This window comes from Vanessa cardui, chromosome 29 (genome assembly GCF_905220365.1).
Source record: "Vanessa cardui chromosome 29, ilVanCard2.1, whole genome shotgun sequence".
NCBI lineage: Eukaryota > Metazoa > Arthropoda > Insecta > Lepidoptera > Nymphalidae > Vanessa > Vanessa cardui.
Window position 1 is genome coordinate 1,589,102 of NC_061151.1, and position 27,759 is coordinate 1,616,860.

General features: G+C 33.4%; 1 protein-coding gene across 2 annotated transcripts in view; it reads left to right on the forward strand.

The window, feature by feature from the left end:
* LOC124541827 (choline/ethanolamine kinase) overlaps nucleotides 1-25,281 on the forward strand; it is a 33,830-nt gene extending 8,549 nt beyond the window's left edge. For both annotated transcript variants that reach the window (XM_047119736.1, XM_047119735.1), the window contains exons 2-9: nucleotides 2,093-2,214; nucleotides 7,985-8,144; nucleotides 9,611-9,763; nucleotides 10,416-10,601; nucleotides 11,223-11,352; nucleotides 12,860-13,170; nucleotides 16,691-16,882; nucleotides 23,527-25,281. In XM_047119736.1, coding sequence (XP_046975692.1) covers nucleotides 2,093-2,214; nucleotides 7,985-8,144; nucleotides 9,611-9,763; nucleotides 10,416-10,601; nucleotides 11,223-11,352; nucleotides 12,860-13,170; nucleotides 16,691-16,882; nucleotides 23,527-23,637 — 1,365 coding nt within the window. In that variant the 3' untranslated portion in view covers nucleotides 23,638-25,281. The remainder of the gene's footprint in view (nucleotides 1-2,092; nucleotides 2,215-7,984; nucleotides 8,145-9,610; nucleotides 9,764-10,415; nucleotides 10,602-11,222; nucleotides 11,353-12,859; nucleotides 13,171-16,690; nucleotides 16,883-23,526) is intronic.
* The last annotated feature ends 2,478 nt before the right edge of the window (nucleotides 25,282-27,759 follow it).

Consider the following 27,759-nt stretch of genomic DNA (forward strand, 5'->3'; position numbering starts at 1 on the left):
TCATGTATTGAATAATGTTTGATAAATAGTATGTGTATATATCTTATCAATGACACGTAAGGTACCTATTTTGTTATCATGTTGTAAAATTAAAAATGCCTATACGGCCTTTTATTTCGATAATCCACGAATAATCTGTAAATAGCTCTGATACTAATCTGGTATTGTGGTAATCGGGCGCGTGCCGATCGTAAATAAAAATAATATGTACTAAGGCTTTTCACGGTTGAGCTGAGATGGCTAGAACGCGTGCGTCTTAACCGGTGCTTACGTGTTCAAAACCAGGTTTAATGGAAGAGGTGGTTATCTCAGCAGTGGGAAATTTACAAAAAGTTACTTTACTTTTACTTTTCATGATTGCAATATATTAATAAGGAAAATGACATGATATATCAATCAGGAATAATGTAGCTTTATCCCAGTGAAATATGTTTAGAATCGGGTCTTTGGTTCCAGAGATTACCCTCAAATTATAAATTTAGGTATTTTCTTGTATTGTATGTAGTCTTTATTAGTATACTATCTTATACCAATAATAATGAGAAAGTAACTCTGTCTGTCTTTCGCTCTTTCACCACCAAACCACTGTACCAAATTTGATGAAATTTGGTATGAAGCAAACTTGGAGTAAAAGGAAGGACATAGGCGTTTTTGCCTCATACATGACAAATAATTCCCTAAAGCGTAAGCGAAGCCGCGTGCGACATCTAGTAATATATATACCGTAAGAATAGAAAAGTCAAATAAATACACAGCGACGGTAGGCCGTTACGCGTTGCCTAAGACCTTCTTTGAAGTTAAATCATTGAACCGACAGCCAACCTTGGGAACTAAGGTGTTATGTCTGCGCCTGTAGTTACACTAGCTCACTCATCTTTCAAACGATAACTGAATACAATATATGTTGATGTACATAAAGCCTTACTACCAAGTAAAAGGCTAGTTATACTAAATCTCTTTCCGTATATAATTCAAATATTTTATTAAAATTAGTAAAAATATATATTATCTCGTTCGCTTCCCTCAGTCGCGCAAGTGTTGCCCAATCCCTAAATTCTGGAAGGAAATAGATATATTTATAACACTAGATAAGTTCTATGACTTGTGTGTGTCACGTTTTTTTATCTTATTTGAACAATTATCTGACAAGGTAAGGGATTTAGATAAGAGATAACGAGAAAAACTATTTTGATTGTAAATTACGTTTGTGTGACGTTTCATTGTAACAATTGGATTATCAATGGAATATTTTTAACAAATTTACGAGGTGTAGGTCAAAAGCTTGCCTATATACGTTTCGTAAACATCTCTTGAATGCTGTGATAAGACATTAATTAATCAAAATCAAATAATACTTTATTCTAGTAGGCTTTTATAAGCACTTTTGAATCTTCATTTAACAACTAAGTGAAGCTACCACCGGATCAGAAAGTTGATTCTACCGAGAAGAATCGGAAAGTTAGTGGTTACGGTCTTTCAACATTTAAAAAACCATTTATGTTAGTTAATTACAATTATATATTATTGTGTGTCTGGTCTGGTTAGACATTAATTATGATATCAGACACACCAGAAGTGTTACCCGACAGTGGAACGTCGAAAATCGTTTTGGTTAGTCAAATAAATAATAAATTGAGGTACAGTCAGAAGATCAGAAGGCAATTCAGTTCGATTCCAATGGTAAGTCCACACGATACGGACTTAGCACAAACTTCCATTGAATTTTGTCTGTGCAACATAGCAAGCAAAATTCTGAGCTTTCTATGAAAAGTTGGAGCTATCCATGAAAGTTGAAAGTATCTATCTAATATATTTTTATAAAGGGGTGGAAGGAGGGGGAAGGAGTTTCGATGGTTCTTACGTTAGATCAATGAAGATGTTCTCTAACCAACTTCTATATAATTCGTTCATACATAGTATTTGAAGACTAGACTATATGACGATACAAATTATCATTAATAAAAAAAAATTGTCTTCGAAGTGTTACACAATGTATGTGATGCATACAGTGCACATTGCTATAAAAACACGTACGTCATAATTCATTCATAATTCATTGGCATTTTGAAAATATTAGTTTTATACGTTTCAGAAACTCCAATTATGCGGTACCGAAGCGGAAATGAGAGAGATAGCGGGTAGGATCTGCAGGAACTACCTCCACGGTGCCTGGAAGAGCGTCGATCCAACTGATCTTGACTTCAGACGAATCAGGTAAGCCAATACTTCATATAGATAACATTACTTAATAGATAGTAAATTTCCCACTGCTGGGACAAATGTTCTTAGTATTAAAAGGTAATAAAGCTTAACATATATTAACACAAATGAAAGATATGAAAATTTAGTGCCATGTCAAAACAAACATTGATAAATGAGGCATATTAGTCATTACGAGATTAATGTTCTTGAAAAATGCGTGGACTTTGTATATGTTGATTTCCAGGCATGCTATGTATATGTTAAACTAGCGACTCACCCCGCCCTCGCACGGGTGCAATAGTGATACTAAATATACAACAGAATGTCATCATATATATTATTCATAGTTTTTAGTCATTAGACACTAAATAAATGAGTTTATGTAATACATTACTAAAGAATCCTCTAAAAAATAACCATTTCTCTACTATATCTTGCATGTATTATACATATAAATCTTCCTCTTGAATCAATGTATCTATTGAAAAAAACTGCATTAAAATCCTTTGTGTAATTTTAAAGATCTAAGCATATATAGAAACAGAAAGAAGTAAGCGACTTTGTTTTATACTATGTAATGATAATGATTGTATTTTCTTGATATACTCTGTGATTAAAATGATGAATAAGAGTACTGAGTTTGTTGTCAGTTCTTATCGATATTATCTACTATCTGATCAATGTACCGTGACGATCGAAAAGTGCTTTCATGAATGCCCAATTTATTACAGAATCTGTCGATTTTGATTGGTTCTCGTCTAGATCTGAACTCGCTATCTTTGATGAATCACGTTTTCTAACAACTATGACGTGTCCGTTATCTAGAATAAAATAATATAAAGCCTATTAAGTGGGGAAGGGGGGTACTGTAAATGAACTAGATATCATGTAATAATCTTTCAAATCAAACATAGTTCTTGAGATTAGTGCGCTTAACAAACAAAGTGTCTAGCTTTATCTTTATTTACAGAAACGTTTCTTTTGACTTATCAAAATACAACCATTGTATTATAGATTACTAGATTTTATAATACACGAACTTCCGATCACGCTTGATGGGACGAAGTTTCGTAAAATTCGTTCTTAACGGATACCTACACCCTATAAGGAACCCACCTGCCAAATTTCAAGCTTGTCGGTGTTATAGGATCTGGGATTTCTTGATTAATCATCGGGTGATATTTTCCTTTCCTTTGTATATATCTTATATGGTATTCTTTAGGGAATGCTTTTTGGAAATTATGTTGAGAAGTGCCCTGACATTGTAATAATTTTGACGCTAAAAAGTCGGTCCAGGCAGCTGGATATAAATATAGAACTCAATAAATAAATCCATTGGAATAGATACTAAAAACTAACGACTGTACCGCAAAAAATGTTTTTTCGACGGTCGGAGAATTGAAAACATGGAACACAATGTCGCCTTCGAAAACCTTTGGAAAGTTGGTTGGTGTTTTTTAATGACAATTCACTACATCAATAGGTGTATAAAACATGCCATTGTGGTGGGTAAAAAAATTACAACAATATCCACTAAAAAGTCACTTCGATTTCCACAATGGATGAGGAAAAAACGTAAACAAACAAGTGACCTTGGGGAGTTAATCTTGTGACGTAACGCAAGTGATAAGTTATGAGATTTTTAATTACTTAGTTTCATTTGTAAAGTTGAGAAGTAATAGCTCGGGAATGGTTGATGACTGTCTCCTAAATGCTTGTATTCTATTCGACGATTGTGGATTGAAACCTAGGCAAGCGCTACTCAATTTTCATGTGCTTAATTTGTATTTGTAATAAAGGTACAGAAAACACCAAGAGGAAACTTGCATGCGTCTAATTTCAACGAAATTCTACCACATAAATACCATATACCATATATATCTACCACATAGATCCATACCAGATGGTTTAGAACACAGACGGTTGTGGAGAGCCACAAAGGCCTGGGGTCTTAGCCAAGCAGCGAGGCTGTTACTTGAACTGTTCTCAAAATCGATTTCAGCTACGGTGCTAAATCTCAAGAAAGACCAGCTAACTACGCAGAAGATTATATTGTAGTCCGCAAAAACAAGTGCATAATATTCACTCATTCTTATAATACGATGGAACACCAAATCTGACACGGCTGCGAAAGGGTTCAGACGATAGACCAACAGTATTACGTGCTTTCCAAGGAATCGGAGTGTATGCTTCCACTTTCCAGACTTGACCTGGTTTGACCAGGACTTCAGGACCTGCGGCCATATAACTTATTACTAGACATATGTAGCATACATATGTTTAGTAAAAAGATACATGGATACCAGATCAACGACGCAGAATCGCTGCAAGTAATCGTCTAATACGGCAACTTTTTTGACTAATATATCTTATTAATAGACATTCAGCTACTACACCAACTAGACAGAACAGCTGCAAAACGACTATTAGAGCAAGTTTTGGAGCTTATTTGACTACCCACCCCACTCGTCAAATATTCTACAGCTAAACAACAGTACGCAGTATTGCAATATTTGGGAGAAATCCTTTCGGCTTAGAGGGTAAATGGTACAAGAAATAGATTAGTGCCTAAGTTTTGAGGCACACATTTTATAGTCCCAATGTTAGCGGACAATTCTGACCAATCAAAGAAGTGCAAAGTGAGTTCGTTTACTTGTTACGGTTTCAAGTCTAAACTACTCAACTGATAATTATGAAATCTTCCTACACGTCATCAGACAGACGGAAGATGATATAGTCATCCCCTTTTCCATCATGAACAGTTGCAGCAGCTGTCAGAATCAGTATCTGTGTAACTATTTCGTTTATGACTTAAACCACAGCCCATGAAGCGATCAATGGTATCCATTTTTATGTCGTGGTATGGTCGTTTTTCTTTCAACTTTTTACTAAACAGCGGATAGGATTCTTGGTAAATGTAGTTTTTCCTTAATCGACTTTGAGAAAAAAACAGTGTTAAGTTGTTTTTTATTGTATTAATATATTTAATCTGTCAAGTGTTAGCACTTGTCACGACTGGAATTTGCGTCTAGATTGCATTTGATCTTGAAATTATGTTATTAATAATAATAATTGTATATCACACAGTAACTTATTAAATAGAGAAGTATTAGTCATCCAAATGATGATAAAAAGCGTTAAGTTCGTGCTATGTAAGTAAACTAAAGTAAAGTAACAGCCCGTAAATTTCCCACTGCTGGGCTAAGGCCTCCTCTCCCATTAGGAGAGGGTTTGAAATATATTCCACCACGCTGTTCCAATACGGGTTGGTGGAATGCACATGTGGCATTTCGATGAAATTAGACACATGCCGGTTTTCTCACGATGTTTTTCTTCACCGCCGAGCATGAGATAAATTATAAACACAAATTAAGCATATATATATAGTGGTGCTTGGCTGGGTTTTAACCCGAAATCATGGGTTAAGATGCACGCGTTCTAACCACTGAGCCATCACCGCTCGTGCGTGCTTGTGCTACGTAGGTATTGATTAATTTTCTTTAAAGAGGAGAAAATTTTCTTGAATAATAAATTTTATTAAGAGAATAAAAACTTATATCAACTTCTCCAGTAAAAAAAAATGCCGCCATTCAAAACGCCATTTTATCACGATACGATAATGAATACCGTAGATTGTTCAAGAACTCGACCAATGATGTCACGTCGGTCCAAGGTTAAGGCTGTTTATTTATGTCAATTCTGTCTGCCTCGCGATGCTTGTTGGTCTGGTAGATTTAGATGCAAGGTAGATTCCGAGGTCCAAATTTATGGAGATTTGTATTGAAAGATTCTCAATAACTTCCCGGAATCTTTAAGGCGGTAGAATATGCCCGTGCCTTGGAAAGCACCTGTTCTCTTGCAGTCCTGTAGGATGCCTTCCTTTTGGACAATTAAAGTGAAGGGATAATGACTGCACCGTCCTATGTATATTTCCCCATTCGTCAAAATGGTCATTATCATATGTCCAATCAGCATCTATATTCAATTTAAAAGTATAGTACGACAATTTAGATGTAGCATCGCCAAAATTCGTATAACCAATCACATCCGAACTAAGTACGACATCGAAAAATGCAATGGAATGAAAATAAAACCGATTACTGCCAATTTACACAACCAATAAAAATAGCTCCCTATCGCGCCATTCGACGCTATTTGTCGCTATAGATTCTCGCGTCAGAGAAAGCAAGTAAATGTACATCGACGTGTCAAATTGACGAATATATTAGGTCATATGATAATACAAGTTATTACGTTTGTGCAAAGATCATATTCACATGAGAAATAAATATTGATAATTTGGGGTAGCGTACTCAATTCGGATGTGATCGGTTTTACGAATTTTGCCTACGCTACATCTAAGATGTCGTACTATACGTATACTAGTAGTGAGTCGTGTTACCACTAACGTAATCTCTTCACGTCGTATGATAAACGAATCCAAGAGTAGGTCAGTGGAAATATAGGATCGATATGACGAGACGTTGAAGCAACAATATACAATATTTATAATATTATTGTCTGTTCGGTATATTCATTGAATCGGTTAAAGTCAAATGTCAAAAATCATTATTCAATACAGAAGTAGAACACTTACTTATTGTCAAAATTCTTGATAAGAAATGGTTGAAGGAACTTGACGGTTCTTTTTTTTATATGGCGTTTCTTTTTTCAAAAACCTTTTTTTTCTTTACAATTCGATTTATTATTGTTTTTTTTTCATTTGAATTCCTCTGGATGTAAAAAATTAAGTAACAGTCTGTAAATTTCCTAGTGCTGGGCTAATGGCCTCCTCTCCCATTATCCTTAATGGGAGAGGAGGCCATTATTTTGGAACATATTCCACCACGCTGTTCCAATGCGGATTGGTGCAATGCACATGTGGCAGAATTTCAATGAAATTAGTCACATGCTAGTTTCCTCACAATGTTTTCCTTCACCGTCGAGCACGAGATGAATTATAAACACAAACAAACATGAAAATAGTGGTGCTTGCCTGGGTTTGAACCCGAAATCATCGGTTAAGATGCACGCGTTCTAAGCACTGGGCCATCTCGGCTATTCGTTTGGATGTGATTGTTCTATTTCCAAGGCATCTTATTGTCTAAAAAATTATGAACTCTTTGAAATATATTTTAACAAACCAACGTTCCTTTTCCAACACCTTTTCTCGTATGTCAGAGTTTATAACATTCAGTAGTAGAAACCCATTTTTTTATTAACGCCACAACACTGCTGATTCGGAATATCGATCAACTAAGAATAAACTACAAACCCTTTTCTTTTCAAATTAAATATTCAATTTTAATATTTGATCACTTAAGTATCCGAACCTTGATCGATGTCCTAGATTACTAGACATACTAGTAACCTAGACGGATACTGAAAATATAAGAGCTCTCTTGAATAACGAAGACTAAACCTTCAATTTACCACCAACCTTGGGTACTGTGATGATATCAAAAAATCTGAATAAACTTTGTTCAAGTAGGCTTTTATGAGCATTTTTGAGTCGTCGTTTAACAACTGTATTACGTGAAGCTACCACCAGTTCGGAAAGTAGATTCTACCGAGAAGATCTGGCAAGAAAGTCAGTAGTTCCAATCAGACACAAAACTCTCATTACCGAGCTCGAGATGAATTAAAAATACAAATTAAGCACTTAAAAATTCAGTGGTGCTTGATTGAGTTTGAATCCGCAATCATCGGTTAAGATGCAAGCGTTCTAACCACTGGACCACCTCGGGTCTTCGAAGATTTATAATTATGATATTTGTTTCAGTGGTGGCCTTTCAAACTTCCTGTACTACGTCGCCCTGCCGTCAGACACGTCGAAGCTCGGTGGGTACGCGAGGGAGAACTCTCCGGAGACGGAGGAGAGTCGGCTGGTGAAGAAACCAATACTGAGTTCCCATTCGTTTTCGATGGACGAGCCGAAAAAGGTTTGTGATATCACACACACATACAAACAGCTATACATGACGCAACACATACACAAAAAGACTGAGTTTGAGTTGATTAACACTATGGCTGAGGCGGCATCATTTTTCCATTCCTAAGGGGCCTTAAAGACCTCGTATGGAATCTGTCACAATACAGGTACGAGGCGTATTAGACCCCGTAACGCTTAAGAAACCAAAGTCGATGTGATGTGGTGTTTGTATTGTTGTTTATCTATTTTTTTTTAATAATAATATTATATTTGATAGTATTACGTTCAACAATAAGAGGTATATTTATATCTCATGTTTTAAGGGGTGAGGCATTGTATCCGGTAATTATCAGCCTATATGTTAAGTCAGGGTTGAAGCTACCTCTATTCCACACTTCAACTGTAACTATTTACAACAAACCAACAACAACAAAAGCCTGTAAATTTCCCACTGCTGAGCTATCCTCCTCCTGTTTGGAACATATTCCACCACGCTGTTCCAATACAACACGTATTGGTCAGAATTTCTGTGAAATTAGACACATGCAGGTTTGTGCCCTCACAATGTTTTCCTTCACCGCCGAGCACGAGATGAATTATAAACACAAATTAAGCACGTGAATATTCACTGATGCTCGCCTGGGTTTGAACCACTGTGCCATCAATTGATTGATGCTGAGTTGGGTCGATTTGCCGAAAAAATCCAAAGGCTCTTCTTACATTCCGAGGAACAATATCATATCGGCTTGTCTTTGGGTTTGTATTTGAACCCAGAACCCCAAAAAACATAAACAAGCTTGTATTTAAAAATGAGGCAATCGATGTAATAGGTATAGTATATGTATAGGTATAGGTATAGCGTTGATGTCTCCCTTAGAAATGTCAAATCTGTTAAGAGGACACGATCATCATTATTCTAGCGGCGGGATACGATGGCCGTTTTGACACATCAAAAAAGTGATGTGAAATGTAAATTTATTGTCGATATAATATATTGAAATCTTTTTTGCACGTAATTTAATTCAAGTTTTTGTTGCAAGTAGTATCTTATTAAAAAGGTTTATTAAAAAATATATAAAATAAGTTTAAGTAATATATTCAAACGAAATCAATTTAAATCAAAAATGGGAATTAGAATAAATAACTTAAATAAAATAAATAATTTATAAAATAGATAAAATATTTACTGTCAACACAAATATAACACCGACTACGAGGTCGAGTGTTAGAGTGTGAGGTACTCGTTTACGCAAAAAAAAAGTTATCTTCGCGGTACCCTAACATTTGTAGCTTAGAAATCACATTCGATAAATTTTATGACAAACTGCACGTCACTATTGACAATAAAGAACAACAATTTGCTCCTTTGATGTAGTTATTTATTAAATACGAAACTTCATGAGCGGGCAAACGTCAAAACGGCCATCATAGCGTGCCGCTACTGTAGGGCGTTTTAAAATATGGTGCGACTTTCAGGTGCTGCTGAGGATCTACGGACAAGTCCATGGCGAGCGTGCGATGGATGCTATCGTGACTGAATCTGTGATATTCACACTGCTGTCTGAGAGGAGATTGGGGCCGAAGCTCCATGGTGTCTTCTCTGGGGGGAGGATCGAAGAATATATTCCTGTAAGTATATATATGTTGGTTCTCGATTGATTCATCTGTCCATAGTATATACCAATCGTTATTACATGTAAAAGGTCTTCTCACTGTTGGAGACGCATGTCCATCAAGTGAATATGCAAAAGTTCATTAGTTTTCAATATTGTCTTGGGTCTGGGTGTTGGTACCGTCGTTACTTCTGATCTTCCATTATACAAGTGCTTTAGCTACTTACATTGGGATCAGAGTAATGTATGTGATGCTGTCCACTATATATATTTATTTACTGCAATAATATTCTGCTCAACCATTTGTAGTATTTTTCCGAAAATTTCGTCGACATTTGTAGGGACACAATAATTGTAGTAGTGTGTGTAGTGTATAATGTATGTAACAAACACTACTTGACAAAATGTGCCTATAAAAGTGCATGCAATACGAAATGTGTATGGAGTATTCATTGAATATTCAGTCTGTATTCAGTTAGTGTTAAGAAGTCATAATGTGAACACGCCAATTAAAATACCGCAACAAACAATGACTATTATTTTGTTTCCCGCTTAACCTCCACTTCATAAAGAAATAAATTAGGGACTTAATATAATGGTATAGCCCCTAAAACATTCAAAACGCCATTTTTCTTTCTATCTATATGTTTATGTTTACAAATTTTCAGGCGCGTTCACTTCTCACGAAAGAACTGTCCGAACCGGCGCTGTCAATGAAGATTGCGGAGAAGATGGCCGCCATACACTCGATGGATGTGCCCCTCTCCAAGGAACCGAACTGGCTTTGGAAGACCATGGGGAAGTGGATGAAGACCGTCAAGGATGAGAGGCTCGCGCAGAATGCGACTGGCAAGGTATACCATAGCATTTATGGCATTTAACCCATTAACAACTTCGCTTGACGCTGATATTTACAATAAATACATAAATGAATTAGTTTACAAGGATACTGTAGACGATGTAATTCGTACGTTATTAAAAGTCAATACATGTAAAAAAATCTGTTGATTTGTTCCGGCTTATCTCTTTAACAGCTGGGCCCTTTTGATAGGACTTTCACTCGCAGATAGCTTATGTAATAAGGGTTGTTTTTGTTCAATTAAAACTTATTATTCTTATTGATGGTTTGTGTGCTGTGGGTAAAATATTATAAATTTTACGCCTAAAAAGCGACATAATCACCTATATATAGTATTATATAAATTGTAATTTAACACAAATATATTTTAGTTAATAGATACGGTCAGGGAGAATCACGTGCGTAGCCTAGATGTAGTGTACCCGTATAACCACTTATCTATATTATAAAATTTCTAAAAGGGGGGGGCATCTCCCCCCACTAGTTAGAAGGTTCCCCCGTCGTTGGGACTTCCGTTTTTTAGATTCTGAGATTTAATAAAGAAACTTTTCAGAACAGAAATACATTTACGTCTGTTATTGTTATATATTTATAATCTGTGTTCCTTATCTTCTAGAACGACGAAGAACAGAGCATAATAAAACAGTTGAAGTCGGTCGATTACGAGAAGGAAGTTGAATGGTTGAAGAAGTTCCTCGCGTCAGTCGAGTCCCCTGTCGTCTTCTGTCATAATGACATGCAGGAAGGTGAGTGGGACTCTTTGGAAGTTTTGGGTGTCTTTTTATATATTTAACTCTTTATTGCACACCAAATATACATAAAGACACAAAATATCTTTTCTTTCAAACAAAATTGGCCAAGCAAAAGGCGGTCTTATGGCTTATAAGCCATTTCTTCCAGACAACCTTTGGGTTAGAAGGATAATGCGTATGAAAGACGGCAATATGGTGGTGCAGTAAAAACTTACATTATGGAATAATAACAAATACAACTCAATAAATATAGCAAATACATAAATACAAAAAATACAAATAATATAAAGCAGATTATAGATATTTATAAATAAATCATATATACATACATATATCTATATAGTATATGTAATAAAAATAAATATAATATTATTAATAAATATAATAGAAAGTATAATAGGATATTTAATAACTGTATCTCAAATGTCATCATTATTAGTGTCCAAATACAATTTTTTCTTTTTGTTAGTATGTAATGGGTATATTTGCCATCTGATATCAAGTCGTCACCACCGGCTATGGACATTGGTGCTAGCTATACATATAATAAAATTGATGTCTCTGATTGTAATATTAAAATAAGCGCTTATTACTAATTGCATATGTGTGTATACACGGTACGTATTTCAAAATAACATTTTTTGCAATTTTTGTCCGTCTGTTTGTTCCGGCTAACCTATAGAGCGAGCTGGACCGATTTTGACGGGACTTTCACTGTCAGATAACTGAGATAATAAGGAGTAATTTCGGCTACAATATTTATTTTGTTAAATTCAAACGCGTAGACGGTCACGAGCAGAGCTGGTTAGAAATATTAACCGTTTCTTACACCGCCACTCAACAACCTTGGGAACCAATGTTTCGTGGTACAGTACCTGATAATAGTACCTATCCAAATACCACCAAGTGCTATATATATGTATATATCAAGAGCAGTTAAGCATATACTCGTTTTCAGACGTAATGATATTCGAAATATAAGACTAGTCGTTCACGTTCGTTACATCTCTCTTTTCAATATTCCGTCAAATATGACTCTTCAGCTGTCATGTGTTCTACGTCATTCTGACGTCACCAGCATAAAAATGTAAAGCAACAGCCTGTAAATTTCCCACTGCTGGGCTAATGGCCTCCTCTCCCACGCTGTTCCAATACGTATTGGTGGAATGCACATGTGGCAGAATTTCGATGAATTTAGACACATGCAGGTTTCCTCACGATTTTTTCCTTCACCGCGGAGCACGAGATGAATTATAAACACAAATCCAACTTGCCCAGATAAACCCTTTAGGGGTTTTCGTGGCAGTTTAAATAGTTAATCTAAGCTGTATTTTCTTTTGTATTTTGAACAATAAAGAGAAAAATAAAAAAAAATTAATCTCATATATATAATGGTGCTTGCCTGGGTCTGAACCCGCAACCGCTAGGCCATCTAAGCTCTCCAGCTCTCTCTTCCTAATGAAACTCTTTGATGCTTTGACAGATATATTTTCGGTTTCAGGCAACATCCTCATCCTGGAAGACGAGATCCAATCAGCGTCAGACGACGAGCTTTACACATACGATGAAACGAAGAAGAGTCAGTACGTGCTGACGCAATACGATGACACAAACACGTCTGACTCGATACACAGTCACATATCTGACTCTGGCGAACCGAAACTGGTCCTCATCGACTTTGAATACTGTGCATACAATTACAGGGGTTTCGATATAGCGAATCACTTCCAGGAGTGGTCGTACGATTACACGAACCCCGAGCATCCCTTCTATTATGAGAATCAGGAGAATTCTCCGACTCTGGAACAGAAGGTAGGACTTTTTTAATTGGTCGGTTTTTTTTGTATGGGTTTTCTTTCGGCTGTCAGATGGGAGATGGTGTTGTGTGGAATGGATATGACATTGCCATAATTTCGATTCCGAGACGGTTTTGTATTTATACTTATGTTATAAATCGATTTTCGGTATGGATGTAGTTTGAGCCTCGTAAATACATAGGCGTTTTATAGTTCAGCTCTCAATGGGTTAAAAGGGGGTGAGGGTAGGGGGAGGTTACAATCGTAGGTTCAGCTAGTTTGCTAGTAAATACATGTATAGTATATGTAAGAAAAGTATAGCTCATAGATAGGAGCTTGACGTTAGTCTGCATTGGTTGTTATATAGTATAAACCAATTTATTTGTTTCAAGAAAACAAGTAACTACTTAAATTATATGCGGTCCTTCTCAGCTTTTTATTACAATTCCTATATAACCACGATTCAACAGCGTCTGTGAGAAACTATTTTAATAAGTTTATTTGAGTAAAGTTTTGAGTGACATATTTTTATGTAAACGGTATTTGTATAAACCGTACTCGTTCTTCTGACGCTACTGACACATAGCGAACAACGTTCAAAAATGAAACAACGGTGTATGAGTGCGAACACAAATCTCGCTCTCCACTTCTCTCTACTAGAGAGTGTAGAATTAGGAATTATGAAGTTATATGCGCACTGACCCTAAAATAAAAAGTAAATAAAAAAAGTAATATAAGCACTATTAGTCATCCATTTATATAGTAAATAAAGACGACAGTGTGAAAGAGACACAGATATTAGAAATATAAACATAGCATTGTCGTTTTATCTCTTTCTAAACAGATGTCCATTAATAGTTAAATATCTCACTGATTCTATGTCTATGAATACAGTCAAATCCATAGAGATTTCGGTATTGTCATTTGAGAAATTCTAAAATGTTGCCATATAAAAAAACATACATCTCCCATCGACATGTAAATTCAATATATTGATTGTCACATATCGAAATCATTTTACTAATACTGCGTACGCTTCGAATTTAATAATGACACATGCTTGCGAACAATGAATAGCTTGATAAGGAATCAACCTTATTGTGGTTACCATAAGGGCTATTTTAAACGAGCGATATTGTAATACAAACTGCAAAAGCAATACAAATATCTTACTTCATTTGTTGAACTAAGAATCGAATTATAAAAAAAATACTATTGGAATTATATTTAGGTTAAAAACAGGTTAAAAGTTACCTTATTCCTGATATATTTTCCGAGTCGTTAGTATTGATATATATATGAGTATGTGTGGCTTGAAATGTGTCGATATGACACGTATAAAAAATTAGTATATTAACGAAAGTGATGAAAAATACTTAATTAGATTATAATATATCTGAGATTGGAAACTATAACGTACTGCTTTCAATTAGATGCATAATTTTTATCTATATTATAAACTATCAAAGTGAATGTCAGTTAAACAAAAAACTAACCAAACAGTAACATTATGAACAATTCTGTATTTATAATATATTATTTACCTATTCAAAGGTATTTGTCCAATATATATATATATACCGCCCCGGCTTCGAACGGGTGAAATTTGCAAATTAATCGCAAAAAAAAATTATGACATCACTATAAAGCTTGTAAAGTTATCAGTGTTTTCCTCTTGAATCACTCTATCTGTTAGAAAAAACCGCATCAAAATGCGTTGCGTAGTTTTAAAGATTTAAGCATACAGATATAGGGATAAAGAAGGCGACTTTGTTTTATACTATGTAGTGATTTTTTCTGATAATTGAGAGTACATATACAATATCGCTCGTAAGCCCATCGCTTTGATCATGTTTTTTAAAGTTGCAGAGTACGGAAGCACCGTCCGCGATAAAGCGGTGAGGTTCGTTGTATATCAATTGATTTTAAAATACCTCTATCAAATGCCAAAACTTCATCATAATTGAACCATCAATTGGAAGAAGGGAATAAATACAAAAAATAGGAACGGAGATACTAAAAAAGCTTCATAACTTCTTGCTTTCAACTTATAAACTTTTGGACATCAATGAAGAAAATATCAATCCTGATTTATTCACAGACAGACCTGCCTTAAATGTATAATATTTAGCCCTACGTCTAAAGAATGTAAGAGTGTATAAAAGTGAATATGTCGAAAAGTGGCGTTTATACCCTTCTTCCAATTGGTGGTTCGATTGTAATAAACTATATATAGTATTTCAATCGAGGAGGACCAGGCAACATATACAAACTTTTGATTCATAATCAATCAGCTAGTGAGAGTCGATATGGCCCAGTGGTTGTAACGCGTGCATCTTAACCGATGATTGCGGATTCAAACCCAGGCATTACTGAATATTCATGTGCTTAATTTGTGTTTATAATTCATCAACGTGCTCGACTCGGCTCGGCTTATATTCGAGCAACCCGCATTGGGACAGCGTAGTGGAAATGTTCCAAACCTTATCCCTAAAGGGAGAGGAGGCCTTTAGCCCAGCAGTGGGAATGTTTCAGGCGGTTGTTGATTTTGTTGTTGCATTGTGTACTGAAAACAGTTCTTGATTAATATATATTTATTTACCTTAAATACTTCGAAAGTTGTAAGATTCGAAACGACATTTTTTCCGACGCCATAGTGAATATCATAGACTATTCAAGATCTCGACCAATGATAACGCGTCATTTCAAGGTCAAAGTTGTTTATTTGTCTCTGCTCCGCCCGTGATTGGAATAGACTATAAGTTATTTTGATTAATGTTTTTTTTTTAATTCTTAAATACATGGTGTTTGATAGAGGGCAAATATGGAATCAGATTTTAAAAAAAGCTAAATTAAAAAAAATATGTTTGATCATTCGTAAAATAAATATATTATTAGCTATGTCGATGAATTATGATATTAAATATTTACATTGAAAATCAAAAGTTTTTGATTTCTTTTTTATAAAGGTGTTTTAAAATTGACATAGCTAATATAACTGGCCTAAAACAATCACTACGCAGCTTGTGTTTGTTTATGCTTGGTTTTTAGCTGCCGCATTAAATATGGCCGCCGGAGAGGACCATACACTATGGAAAGACTCTGCCCTTGTCTATGACAAAATGGCGTCGCGTTTTATCATGGAAGGAAATGAGTTTAATTTGCATTATTTAATCTATGATCGTAAATGACTTTTTTTAATTATCTCGTCTTTAACTTTTTAAACTTAAAAACATCGGTATATTTGGTAATTAATTTTTTTTTACAAATTTGAATTCCGTTTGTTTTTTTTTTCAAATATTTAAAAATAAATAATTTCTTGAATAATTATTCAATGCCAAGTATGATGGTGCTATATTTTGTGAATAGTACGATAAATGATACACATTACTCTATGGTTTGAATACAATCTAACTAAACTATTAAAAGTTTAATTGAATACTTGATAAACCATATATATACTTATAAAAAGTGAGTCACAGCTTTACACGTTCGTATCCAAGTTGCCAAGGATCTCACCCTAACCATATTTTCAGGAGATATTCATCAAGGAGTACCTAAAGCATTACCACACGAATCTATCAGAGGACAAAGAGGTGGAACCCTCGATCGATGACATAAATCAGCTGTTGTGCGAGGTCGACGCGTTCGCCTTGGCCAGTCACTTCTTCTGGTGCCTCTGGTCGATTGTGAACGCGTCCAAGAGTCAGATACCCTTCGGATACTGGGTAAGTGGAATATTGGTATATTTGCTACTAGTAATCGCCCGCGGCTTCGCTCGAGTTTTGGGGTTGATTTTGGGTTCAAACCCAGGCATGCACCACTATATATGTGCTTAAGTTGCGCTGTTTGTTACATAGCGACAAGACGTATTAGCTATTGGTGCTTTAATATTATTGTAAAAATCAGTGATTTTGCTAACAGTTCTCTCGAAAATTAAGATCTAAATACGTAGCATATCTTCGTTTCAAAGAATAAGTAAACTTATAAGAATTTCAGTGCCAAAATATAATAGTTTTCAACAATAACTTTGCAAATATAAAAGTGATTTACATATGTTTAACTTTGGACAAGTGCATCGTGAACTTCTTCGTGCGTCAAGACGTTAATGAGCTTCATATTGAAAAAAACATACTGCAACCGATAGGTCATTGACCACACATAAATAACGTCCAAACTGTTAACTATTTTTGCCCGATTACGTTAAACAGTTGTTGGAACAAAGGTTTCGAACGCAACGCAAACGCGGTCGACACAGGTTCGAATCTCACTTGTGCGTATTGTTACCTTCTTTTTTTTTTTTTTTTTTTTTGTTACAAAGTAATAATATGGAGTTCGCCTGCTGTAGCAAATCAATAAATGATGCTGAAGATCCTATTGTATGTACATCTTGCGATAGGGAATTCCATGTAGCTTGTATGCTACAGCTAAAAGATCAAGAACCGGACAATGATCTTAGACTCTCCTGGCGGTGTTCATCGTGTACCTCAAATAATTCTCGGGACAACAAATCTAATACCCCAATTCGCAATGTCACAAAGCGGTCCAAGCAAAAAACTGATAAGAGTACGTCTTCTGAAAAAAATATACATAAGGTAAATCTCACTGGGCTACAAATATCTAAAGAAGAAATTCGAAATATAATTAAATCTGAGCTTAAAGAGGCTTTTTCTGGATTTCAAAATATGCTTGAGGATGTTAAAAAGGAAATTTTGTCACTCCAAAACTCCGTGAAATTTTTAAGTGATACTCATGATGCGATTCTTAAGAGACTAGAAACAGCTGAGAATGGGATAAAAAAGTGTGATGCATTATATTCCGATGTGAAAAACTGCCAATTATCTATGATAAACCTCCAAAATGAAATTAATAATAAGGAACAATGGTCCAGGCGTTCTAATGTTGAGATTATTGGCCTTCCCGAATCCAAAAACGAAAATTTAATGACAACAATGAATAAGTTATCGGAACTGGTGGATCACTCAGCTTACAGTCATTCGGACATCGATTTTATAACCCGCGTGGCCCCTAAAAACAATGATTCTAAAAAACCAAGACCCGTAATTATTCGATTTTTGTCTAGATGGAAGAAGGATGATTTCCTTGCTAGATTACGAGCAAAGAAGAATATCAGGGCTTGCGACCTTGGCTACGTGGGAAATACTAATCGTGTTTACTTTAACGATCATCTAACAAGTGCTAATAAGGCGCTTCTTCGTAAAACAAAAGATATAGCTCGCGATAAAAAATATACGTATATTTGGGTAAAAAACTGTTCTATTATGGCTAGAAAAACTGATACTAGCCCTGTGATTCATATACTTAACGAATGTGATTTAAAAAAATTGTAATACGCGCAATTAATTTATCCAACATATTATATATAAGTACGTTTGTTGGCTTCTTTACAAATTTACTCAAATTATGTTGGCTTTTCTATTTAATTGTAATTTTATTAGGCTTTGAGAGAGAGATGAAACTACTAAATCTGTTTAAGGTTTATTCTACTTGTATGATTTTAGAGGGGAGAATTATTATAATTAATTTAGATGAAATGATCAGTTTGAATATATTCAGTATAATTCTTAAGTCTTATATGATTTGTAAATTAGTTATTTCGCAATGGTACCCAAAATAGCTATTTTGTATCAAAACGTGCGAGGTCTTAGAACAAAAACTTCTGAGTTTTTTTCGAGTATATTAAATTGTGAACATGACATAATTTGTCTAACTGAAACATGGTTATTACCTGGAATTTTTGATTCAGAAATTTTTGATAGTCGCTACTCGGTCTATAGGTGTGATCGTAACTATAATGAACGTAACGATAAAATGGGAGGCGGTGTACTGATTGCGGTGCGTAACGGACTCGTTGTTAAAGACCCTGTCTTTTTGCCGTCAAACGATATCGTTTCCTGTGACGTTCTTTCATTATGCGTAGCTTTAAGGACAAAAGGTAAGCCCGTTAATTGTAGATTTTTTTGTTGTTATTTTCCCCAGTCAGGTTCACAATTTCAAGATCAGTTGAACTTTTATGAACGTATCTCTGAATTAGTGATATTGAATCCGAAAGACATATTTTTAATAGTTGGTGATTTTAATGTTCCTAGTGCTATTTGGTCTCCTTCGTCCACATCCGCTGAGCTCTGTGAGAATATTGGAAACTCAATGGTCAATGCAATGTCTTCCTTCATGTCCTTAAATAACTTTTCCCAATTTAACTCAGTCTCAAACATCAATAATCGCCAATTAGACCTTGTCTTCAGTAACTCAAATTGTAGGGTAATGCGCTGTGAAACACCTTTAGTAAAGGAAGATGTACACCATCCCACGTTGGATATTATGTTAATGGATATTAACATTAGTAGCTTTCCTAGCCCTCCTCGTATTGTTAAACTTTTTCATAAAGCTGATTATAAAATAATTAATGAATTATTGGCTGACATTGATTGGTCGGTTATTTTTGATTACTATGATATTGACACATCCGTCGAGAAATTCTATTACATAATCAATGATATAATTATAAAGAATATTCCTTCTAAAGTGGTTGTTGATCTTAGTAAGTATCCAGCGTGGTATTCTCCTGCACTTATTAAAATTATTAAAGAAAAACTAAAATATCACAAAAAATGGAAAATGTATGATAATTACAGTGATTACAGTACTTTTAAATTACTTCGTGATAGACAAAAAAGGGTTGAAAAGACATGCTATGATAACTATCTTGATTTTGCGGAAAATAATATTTTGAGAAACTCTAAGTGTTTTTGGACATTTGTCAAGACCAAACAGTACACAAATGACATACCCGAGCGGCTATATTATAACGATATCTCAACAAGTGACGGTCGGCAAATAAGCAATCTATTTAATGAATATTTCTATACATCCTTTGAACATAGTACACATCTTAACAATTTTTCCTGTAACAGTCAAAATAATAGTGGATATGCTAATACAATTAATTTGTCATCTGTCGATATTTCACTTGCTGATGTTCGTAAGTATCTGAAAACCTTAAATAATAAAAAAGGTAGCGGACCCGACGGTATACCACCTCTTTTTCTAAGTAAATGCTATATGACTATATCTGTTCCTTTACATTTATTGTTTTGTATTTCCCTTCATACATGTACTATGCCTTCAATTTGGAAACAGTCTTATATTGTGCCTATTTTTAAAAATGGAGATAGACATGATATCAAAAATTATCGACCTATTTCGAAATTAAGTTCAATTCCAAAACTTTTTGAACGTATAATTTATGACAAAATTTTTCCAAGCATACGTCCCATAATTATTGACCAGCAGCATGGATTTATTAACAAGAAATCAACTGAAACTAATTTGTGTGAATTCACTGACTATGTTTTGACTGCAATGGACAAAGGATATCAGGTGGACGTTGTGTACACCGATTACTCCAAAGCGTTTGACAAAATCTCTCATTCTATCTTAATAGCAAAAATGGAGTTCATCGGTGTACATGGTGACCTCCTTAGATGGATCAAGTCATATTTATTGAATAGAAGTCAAGCCGTGACTGTGAAAGGGTATTGCTCATCTTTTCTACCCGTTCCATCTGGAGTCCCTCAAGGCTCACATCTTGGACCACTGTTTTTTAATATATATATAAATGATGTTGTTTCGGTATTTGCATCATCTAAATTTCTGTTATATGCTGATGATACAAAAATTTATAAAATTATTAAGAGTGTTGATGATTGTATTAGTCTGCAAAAAGATTTGAACTTACTTAGCGATTATTGTACTACCAATTCGCTGTTTTTGAATATAAAGAAATGTAGTTGTATAACATATACCAGAAAAAGAAAAGTGATCATTTACAACTACCGATTAAAGGAAGATGATATAAAACGTGTATCAGTGGTCAAAGATCTTGGAATAACACTCGATTCTAAACTTCTTTTCGTTGAACACATAAATTCCATAACTTCTAAAGCGTTTCGTATGCTAGGATTTGTGCTGAGGATTTCCAGAGAGTTTAAGCGTGTTTCAACTTTTGCTCTTTTATATAAATCATTTGTGAGACCTATTCTAGAATACGCTTGCACTGTCTGGAATCCACAGTATAGTAAATATATAGAATTAATCGAAAATATTCAGGAAAAGTTTTTAAAATATTTAAAATTTTCGTCTATAAATAATTTGAATCAAATAGAAAAGATACCGACAACTGAACAGAGACGACTTGAACGTGATATGGTGTTTTTATATAAATTGATCCACAACATATTTGATTCCCCTTATCTCCTTTCTAAAATAAATATCAAGTGTCCTCGCCCTGGCAGTCGGAACAAATCTATTTTTGATTTTCCATTGACAAAAACTAAATATGCAGCAAATGCATTTGTTAATAGATCATCTAAACAGTACAATAAAACATTTACTGAATGTGATATTTTTCATCTCTCCCTTAAAAAATTCAAACTACAAGTAAAAGAAATATTATACTCTGAAGAGCCTTAATTTACTCATGCTTTTTTAATTAATTAATTATAATTTGATTATTTATTATTAAAATATGTTTTCTTGATTTAAAAATTAAATTTATATTAAATTAAATTATGTAAATGAATTATATAATTTCATGCACCTATTAAATATAAAAAATGTCTTGTTTTGTACTTACTTATGATTAATTTATAAATGGAAACTGTTTTGGTTTAAGAATTGTCTTATATTTTTTTTATTTTATTGTAATTATTTCACTGTTTGTTTCCTGTACACTAAATAAATAAATAAATAAATAAATTAATTTGTGTTTATAATTCATCTCGTGCTCGACAGTGAAGGAAAATATCGTGAGAAAACCTGCATGTGTCTAATTTCATTGAAATTCTGCCACATGTGCATTCGACCAACCCGCATTGGAACAGCGTGGTGAAATATGTTCCAAGCCTTCTCCTTAATCAGAGAGGAGGCCATTAGCCTAGTAGTGGGAAATTTACAGGTTGTACTTTATGTTTGCTTCATAGCAAATTTCATCAAATTTGTTAGACTTTTGACTTTTAACTATCCCATTGACAAGCCAACTACGTAGGATATATCATAGTATTATAGGCGCACTCTATAAATCTTTTAATAGACCATATATTGACGGTATAATATTCGGTACCTAGTACTTATCCAGATAGACTTGTTCAAAGCACTTATCACTTAAGACCTTGTTTTAAACATTCATTTCAAATAAAACTTAGTGTTTTTATTTTTAATTAAAAAACGTCAACGTGGAAAAAGGATAGCGATAGTGTGCGAGCGAGGGGTGAATAGAGGCTAAATACTAAATATTTTGATTGTTTATTATTCATGATGTAAATTTTATGATATTAAAATAATTGACACCGTTTAGCGTTGTATAAAAATATAGCTTTCAACCAGTGAAAACATTATTTTAATTGGATCATCAGTTCCGGAGATTACGTCGAACATGCAAACAAATAAATAACTCTTTGTAATATTAGTATAGATAAGAAACAGTACTTTAGATTATCGCTTATTTATTCTCTCAGTTCAGATCTTACATTAAAGAGGTCTCAGAGGTTATCTTAGAGTGATGTATAAAAATATTGTGCACAAAAACTTACATCAAGTTGTATATTTACAACAATATTATGTATATTCACAGTGACATTGACCACTTTGATAAAATCAGTGATAATCATTGTATGTGCACTAGGAGTAAGGATAAGCTTATAACGCCAAGTTTCCGACTCCGCAAAGTCAATAAATCCTTCTTGGGGCAAGGTATCCGTTTCTATAATAAAATTCCGCAGATATTTTTAACTTTTCCGTTTAGTAAATTCAAATCGTTTGTGTAAAATACACTGGTAGAAAAAGTAGTACATATTATTCGATACAAGATTTTATAGACGATAAAAAAGCGTGGAGTTAATACCTGTTGATTTCCTGGCAGGATATAATCTAAATACTTGTATTAACTAACATGACTGTATTTTTTTTAAATGTTGAAAAAGTGTAACTACTGCGTTTTTGCCGGTTCTTCTCGGTACAATCTACTTTCAGAACCGGTGGTAACTAGACTTAATTGTAAAATGACGATTCAAAAGTGCTTGTAGAGTCCTACTTGAATTAAGTTTATTTTGATTTGATTTTTATTATTGCATTTATTAAAAATGTTATACCTACCTACCATGTTTTTATTTGTTGGGGCAATTTCGACATTATCTACATACACGTATGTGTATATAAATAGTTAAGTGTAATAGAGATGTATCATAAATAAATATATATTAATCAAGAACTGTATGTTATTTCTTATATACATCTATGTTTGTACTTACAACAATGTGTAAATAATTAAGATGTACGTTTTTTCCTTTACCAGGAATACGCGCTATCCAGGCTTGATACCTACCTACGTTTAAAGCAGGAGGTCGTGAAGAAAGATAAATACGGTTTCCCGCAGAAGAGGAAAATCTGTGAGGTGGACATTTGAGTTGTGTGCGAGTAAGTCCTTGTCTAAAATCGGAGGTGCGAGCGAGACAGAAAGAACTGATCATTCAGCGTGTGTGAAATCGTCGTGGAAAGTTTAATTACGATTTTGTTGTGATATTCATATTTTTTTGAACACGCTGTATATAGAATATTTTTTTTTGTATACATTATTAAACATGCTATATGCGTTATAGTATGTGCATTATGTATATATATCAGTTGATAATATATATATTTATTGGTATGAATCTTACCACACTGATCTGTTGTAAATTGTTTTTTTTTTTAATTTCTATATACAGGTGTTGTAAATACGTCACGCGATCTTTGCTTCGAATATTAATGAAAAAAATAAATAAGTATGATGTGAATATTAATCGTAATGAAAATGATTTGTCTGTCTGTAAATATGTTAATTTATAATACAGTATTACCGCACAAGTTTTTTTAAACATTCCCTCGATTTAAAAAAAAAACAGGAAATACTCATAAAAAAAATGTTATAATGTAAAGAATACTTAAATGTATTTAAATTTGAGTTACTACTAGTTTTTTTTATATTGTAAAACAGTTTTTACTGTTATTTATATTTAACGATTAATGAATTTATAAATGTTTAATAATTAACATGCACGCATATCTAAAGAGTTTACACCGAAAATGACATTTGAATAAAGTTGCCAGGTGGAAAAATACGTGCCTTGGAGGTTGCTAGACGAAAAAAAAAAAATTGTACATAGATTAATGTTTTTTTTTAAATTGTATTTGCTAAAACTTACCTTAGTGACGTAACGGATACGTATTTAAATTATTGTTTTTTTGTATGTCTTTGTGTTGTTTTTGTGGCATCTCGAATAACTTTAGACGGCGATACTGTAATATGATATTTGTACTTAAATTTTTGATAATAAATTAAAAAAACGCAAGTATTTGCTAATTTGGATTTTTGATATGTGACGTTACTGGGTCTTAAGAAATATTTTGGTCACTGGTCACATTCTATTAAGAATAAGGTATATCTTATTAAGACCATTTGATTATACTTGTTAGAAGTCCTCTGGTCATCTTCAATGTTCTTCCAAAGTTCTAAAATATTATGTTCCTTGTAACTGTCAGTCCACTGGCTCACTCGATTCAAGTGCAGTAGAATCCCGATTATCCGGATATATATATATTATTATTATTCCGGTATTCCGTATAATCGAAAATCCGGATAATCGATTTCGAAGCAAATCAAAAAATATTTAGAATTTAATTTTTTTGTATGTAGTTTATTTTAGGCGTGTTACAACAAGTCTATTTATTGGAAATATACTTGTCGTAACACGTCTAAATTAATTTGTTAATAATTAGAGCCGGGACGAATGTGTTCGGATAATCGGATATTCGGATAATCGATGTTCGGATAATCGGGATTCTACTGTATACATAGTCAGTCAGATTGTCGCTGAATCGTTTACAATGGCAGATATACTGTAAACGTCGTCTAAAGTACTTGAAAAGTGATTCAAAACTTTTTAATCCACATTCCCAAAAGGAAGAAAATTATAAAAAAAAAGCATTTTTGTAGTATGTACTTATGTGTAACTCGATTTTGTGATTTCGATTAGTTTAGGTATTTTTTTTTTAAATTGAAAGCAGCTATTTTTTTTTTATTTATAGCAAATATACACAGACAGATATATGTAGTTTTATACGTATAACCATTTACATACTATACATTTGGCTTTGGCCATTCTACTATCAAATTTAAAAAAATAAAACATTTTCATTCTAGATCAGATAATATGTAATCTTGTATAATTTCATTACAAAAAAATAGTATATTTTTATTATTAGTATAAAACACAAAAAAAAAAACAAATAGTTCCAGTAATACTGAACATTTTAAAGACCAGCATAAAGAAAAGAGACAACATATAGTTTGCTGTTGCTTCCTCTTTCTAACACATAATAATATCCACAAGAACGCTCAAATATAAACAATTTGTTCAAACACTGGTAAAATAAGAACTAAAGCTGCAGCGCTGAATCCGCTTTATATTATCCAAACAAAGCTATAATTTAAAGCGCTAGATCGCTTTAGATGATATCAGGATAGTTCACCCGCGACCAAAACGTCGTCAGCGCCATGAAATTCCTGTCGCTTACGCGTTTCGTTCAATGTACTGTATAAATTCGATGTTATATTCGGAAATATTCGATATTAAACTTATATCTGTCTGTATATATTTATGGTTTATCGGAAATCAGAAAGGGACGGCAATATATATCTATTTCCGTTCCTAAATTAAACTATATCTTTGTGTTAAATCTTTTATGTAAAACCAAAGATATGTTATTTATAAATACGTAAAATTTAAATGATACAAATACTGCTGTAATAATATTAAATTAGTTATTTAATAGTAAAACTTATATTTATATAAAAAACAATAATAATAAACTTTACTTTAAGTATTAATTATAATAACAATATTACTGAAATTATTGTAAATAGATTTTCAATATAATATTATACAGAAGTTTGTTTCGTGTAATTTTTTACATTTCCTTGTAATTATAACTCAGACTCCTTTAAAACATAATCTTCCAATCCCTTTATACACCCTTATGGGTATAGTTTCTTATCACCCTTATGGGTGGGTTACAAGGAACCCTACAAGGAACTAATCTGCCAAATTCAAGTTTGTAGTTTTTATATTTTCTGAGATTTAGTGATAACCAGTGGCGGATTTACAAATCTGCCGCCAGTAGTCTAGTAGGCTTTTCAATTTTTGCCTCCCCTACTTTTTTGCAACATTTATGATTTGTGTTCTGTCATCCTCATTACATCGGTTTTTTCCCGTTATTAGTATGATTATAAACTAGTTAGCTAGATATTTCTCTTACACGAAGTATTTTGCAACTGACTAATGGCGTTAAACACATTAACATATATACTAGAGTCCGACCAAAACTGGTTTCCCGAAGCTTGCGAAATCGAAACCGAAATGTTTCTGATTTCGCAAGCTCAATAAATCTTTCTTGGGGCAAGGTATCCGATTCTATTATAAAATTCCGCAGACATTTTTAAATTTGCCGTTTCAGAAATTAAAAACATTTTTTGAAAATACACTGGAAAGAAGGCATATTCAATACGAGATTATACAGACGATAAAAAAGCGTGGAATTAATACCTGTTGACTTCCAGGCATGTATTACGAACATATATAACTGTCATTAACTAATTGAAAAAGAATAACTACTACTAAGTATATATTTTATGTCAATTTGAGAATATCATATTTTTTAAATTATTAAGTCGTTGGGATCATAATAACCTAAACTAGAAAATATTAATATATTCTAATAATAAAACCACAAAAATAAATTTCAAAAATCGTTTAATAATTTATTTAATACATTTGCAGGTTATAAATACATAACGAAAGTATATATTAACGTCCAAAATGATTGTCAAATTCACTTATATAAAACCAAAACAATAAAAAAAAACAATTCCAAACTATGCACAGATACAAAACACTTCACAATGCGAAAAAAAAAAGAAAAAAGCAATATTAGTAGTTATACTAAATTTAAAATACTGAATTCTCTATTTAGATTTTATGTTTGTGCCGTATGTTACAAAATATATTCTAGAAGATTTAAAACCCCGTTCTTGCCTCAACTTCTCTATAGGAGAGGTTAACTCCCCCCCAGGGAATCCGAATTGCAATTCAATGGGGAAATGCTACCGTTCTCGTCAAATCTTTACCATTCTTTGGTCATAATATTATACAATGATTTTGTTTATTTTATTATATTTACATATTATTCCTAATATTAATAATTCTTGTATTAAGTTATTAATTGAATAGAATTTGGCAAGAACTATTAAATAATTATTTTACTGATTTAATTGATTACTAAAAGGCATAGTGTCAATTATAAGTATACATATGGTTCACATAATGATATGTGACGTCGAATACGCATTACACAAGTATAGTACGACACAACTCAGATGTAGCATCGGCAAAATCCGTAAAACCGAATATAATAAGAATATAACATCCGAATTGAGTACGCTATCCCAAATTATCAATATTTATTTCTCATGTGAATATGATCTTTACAC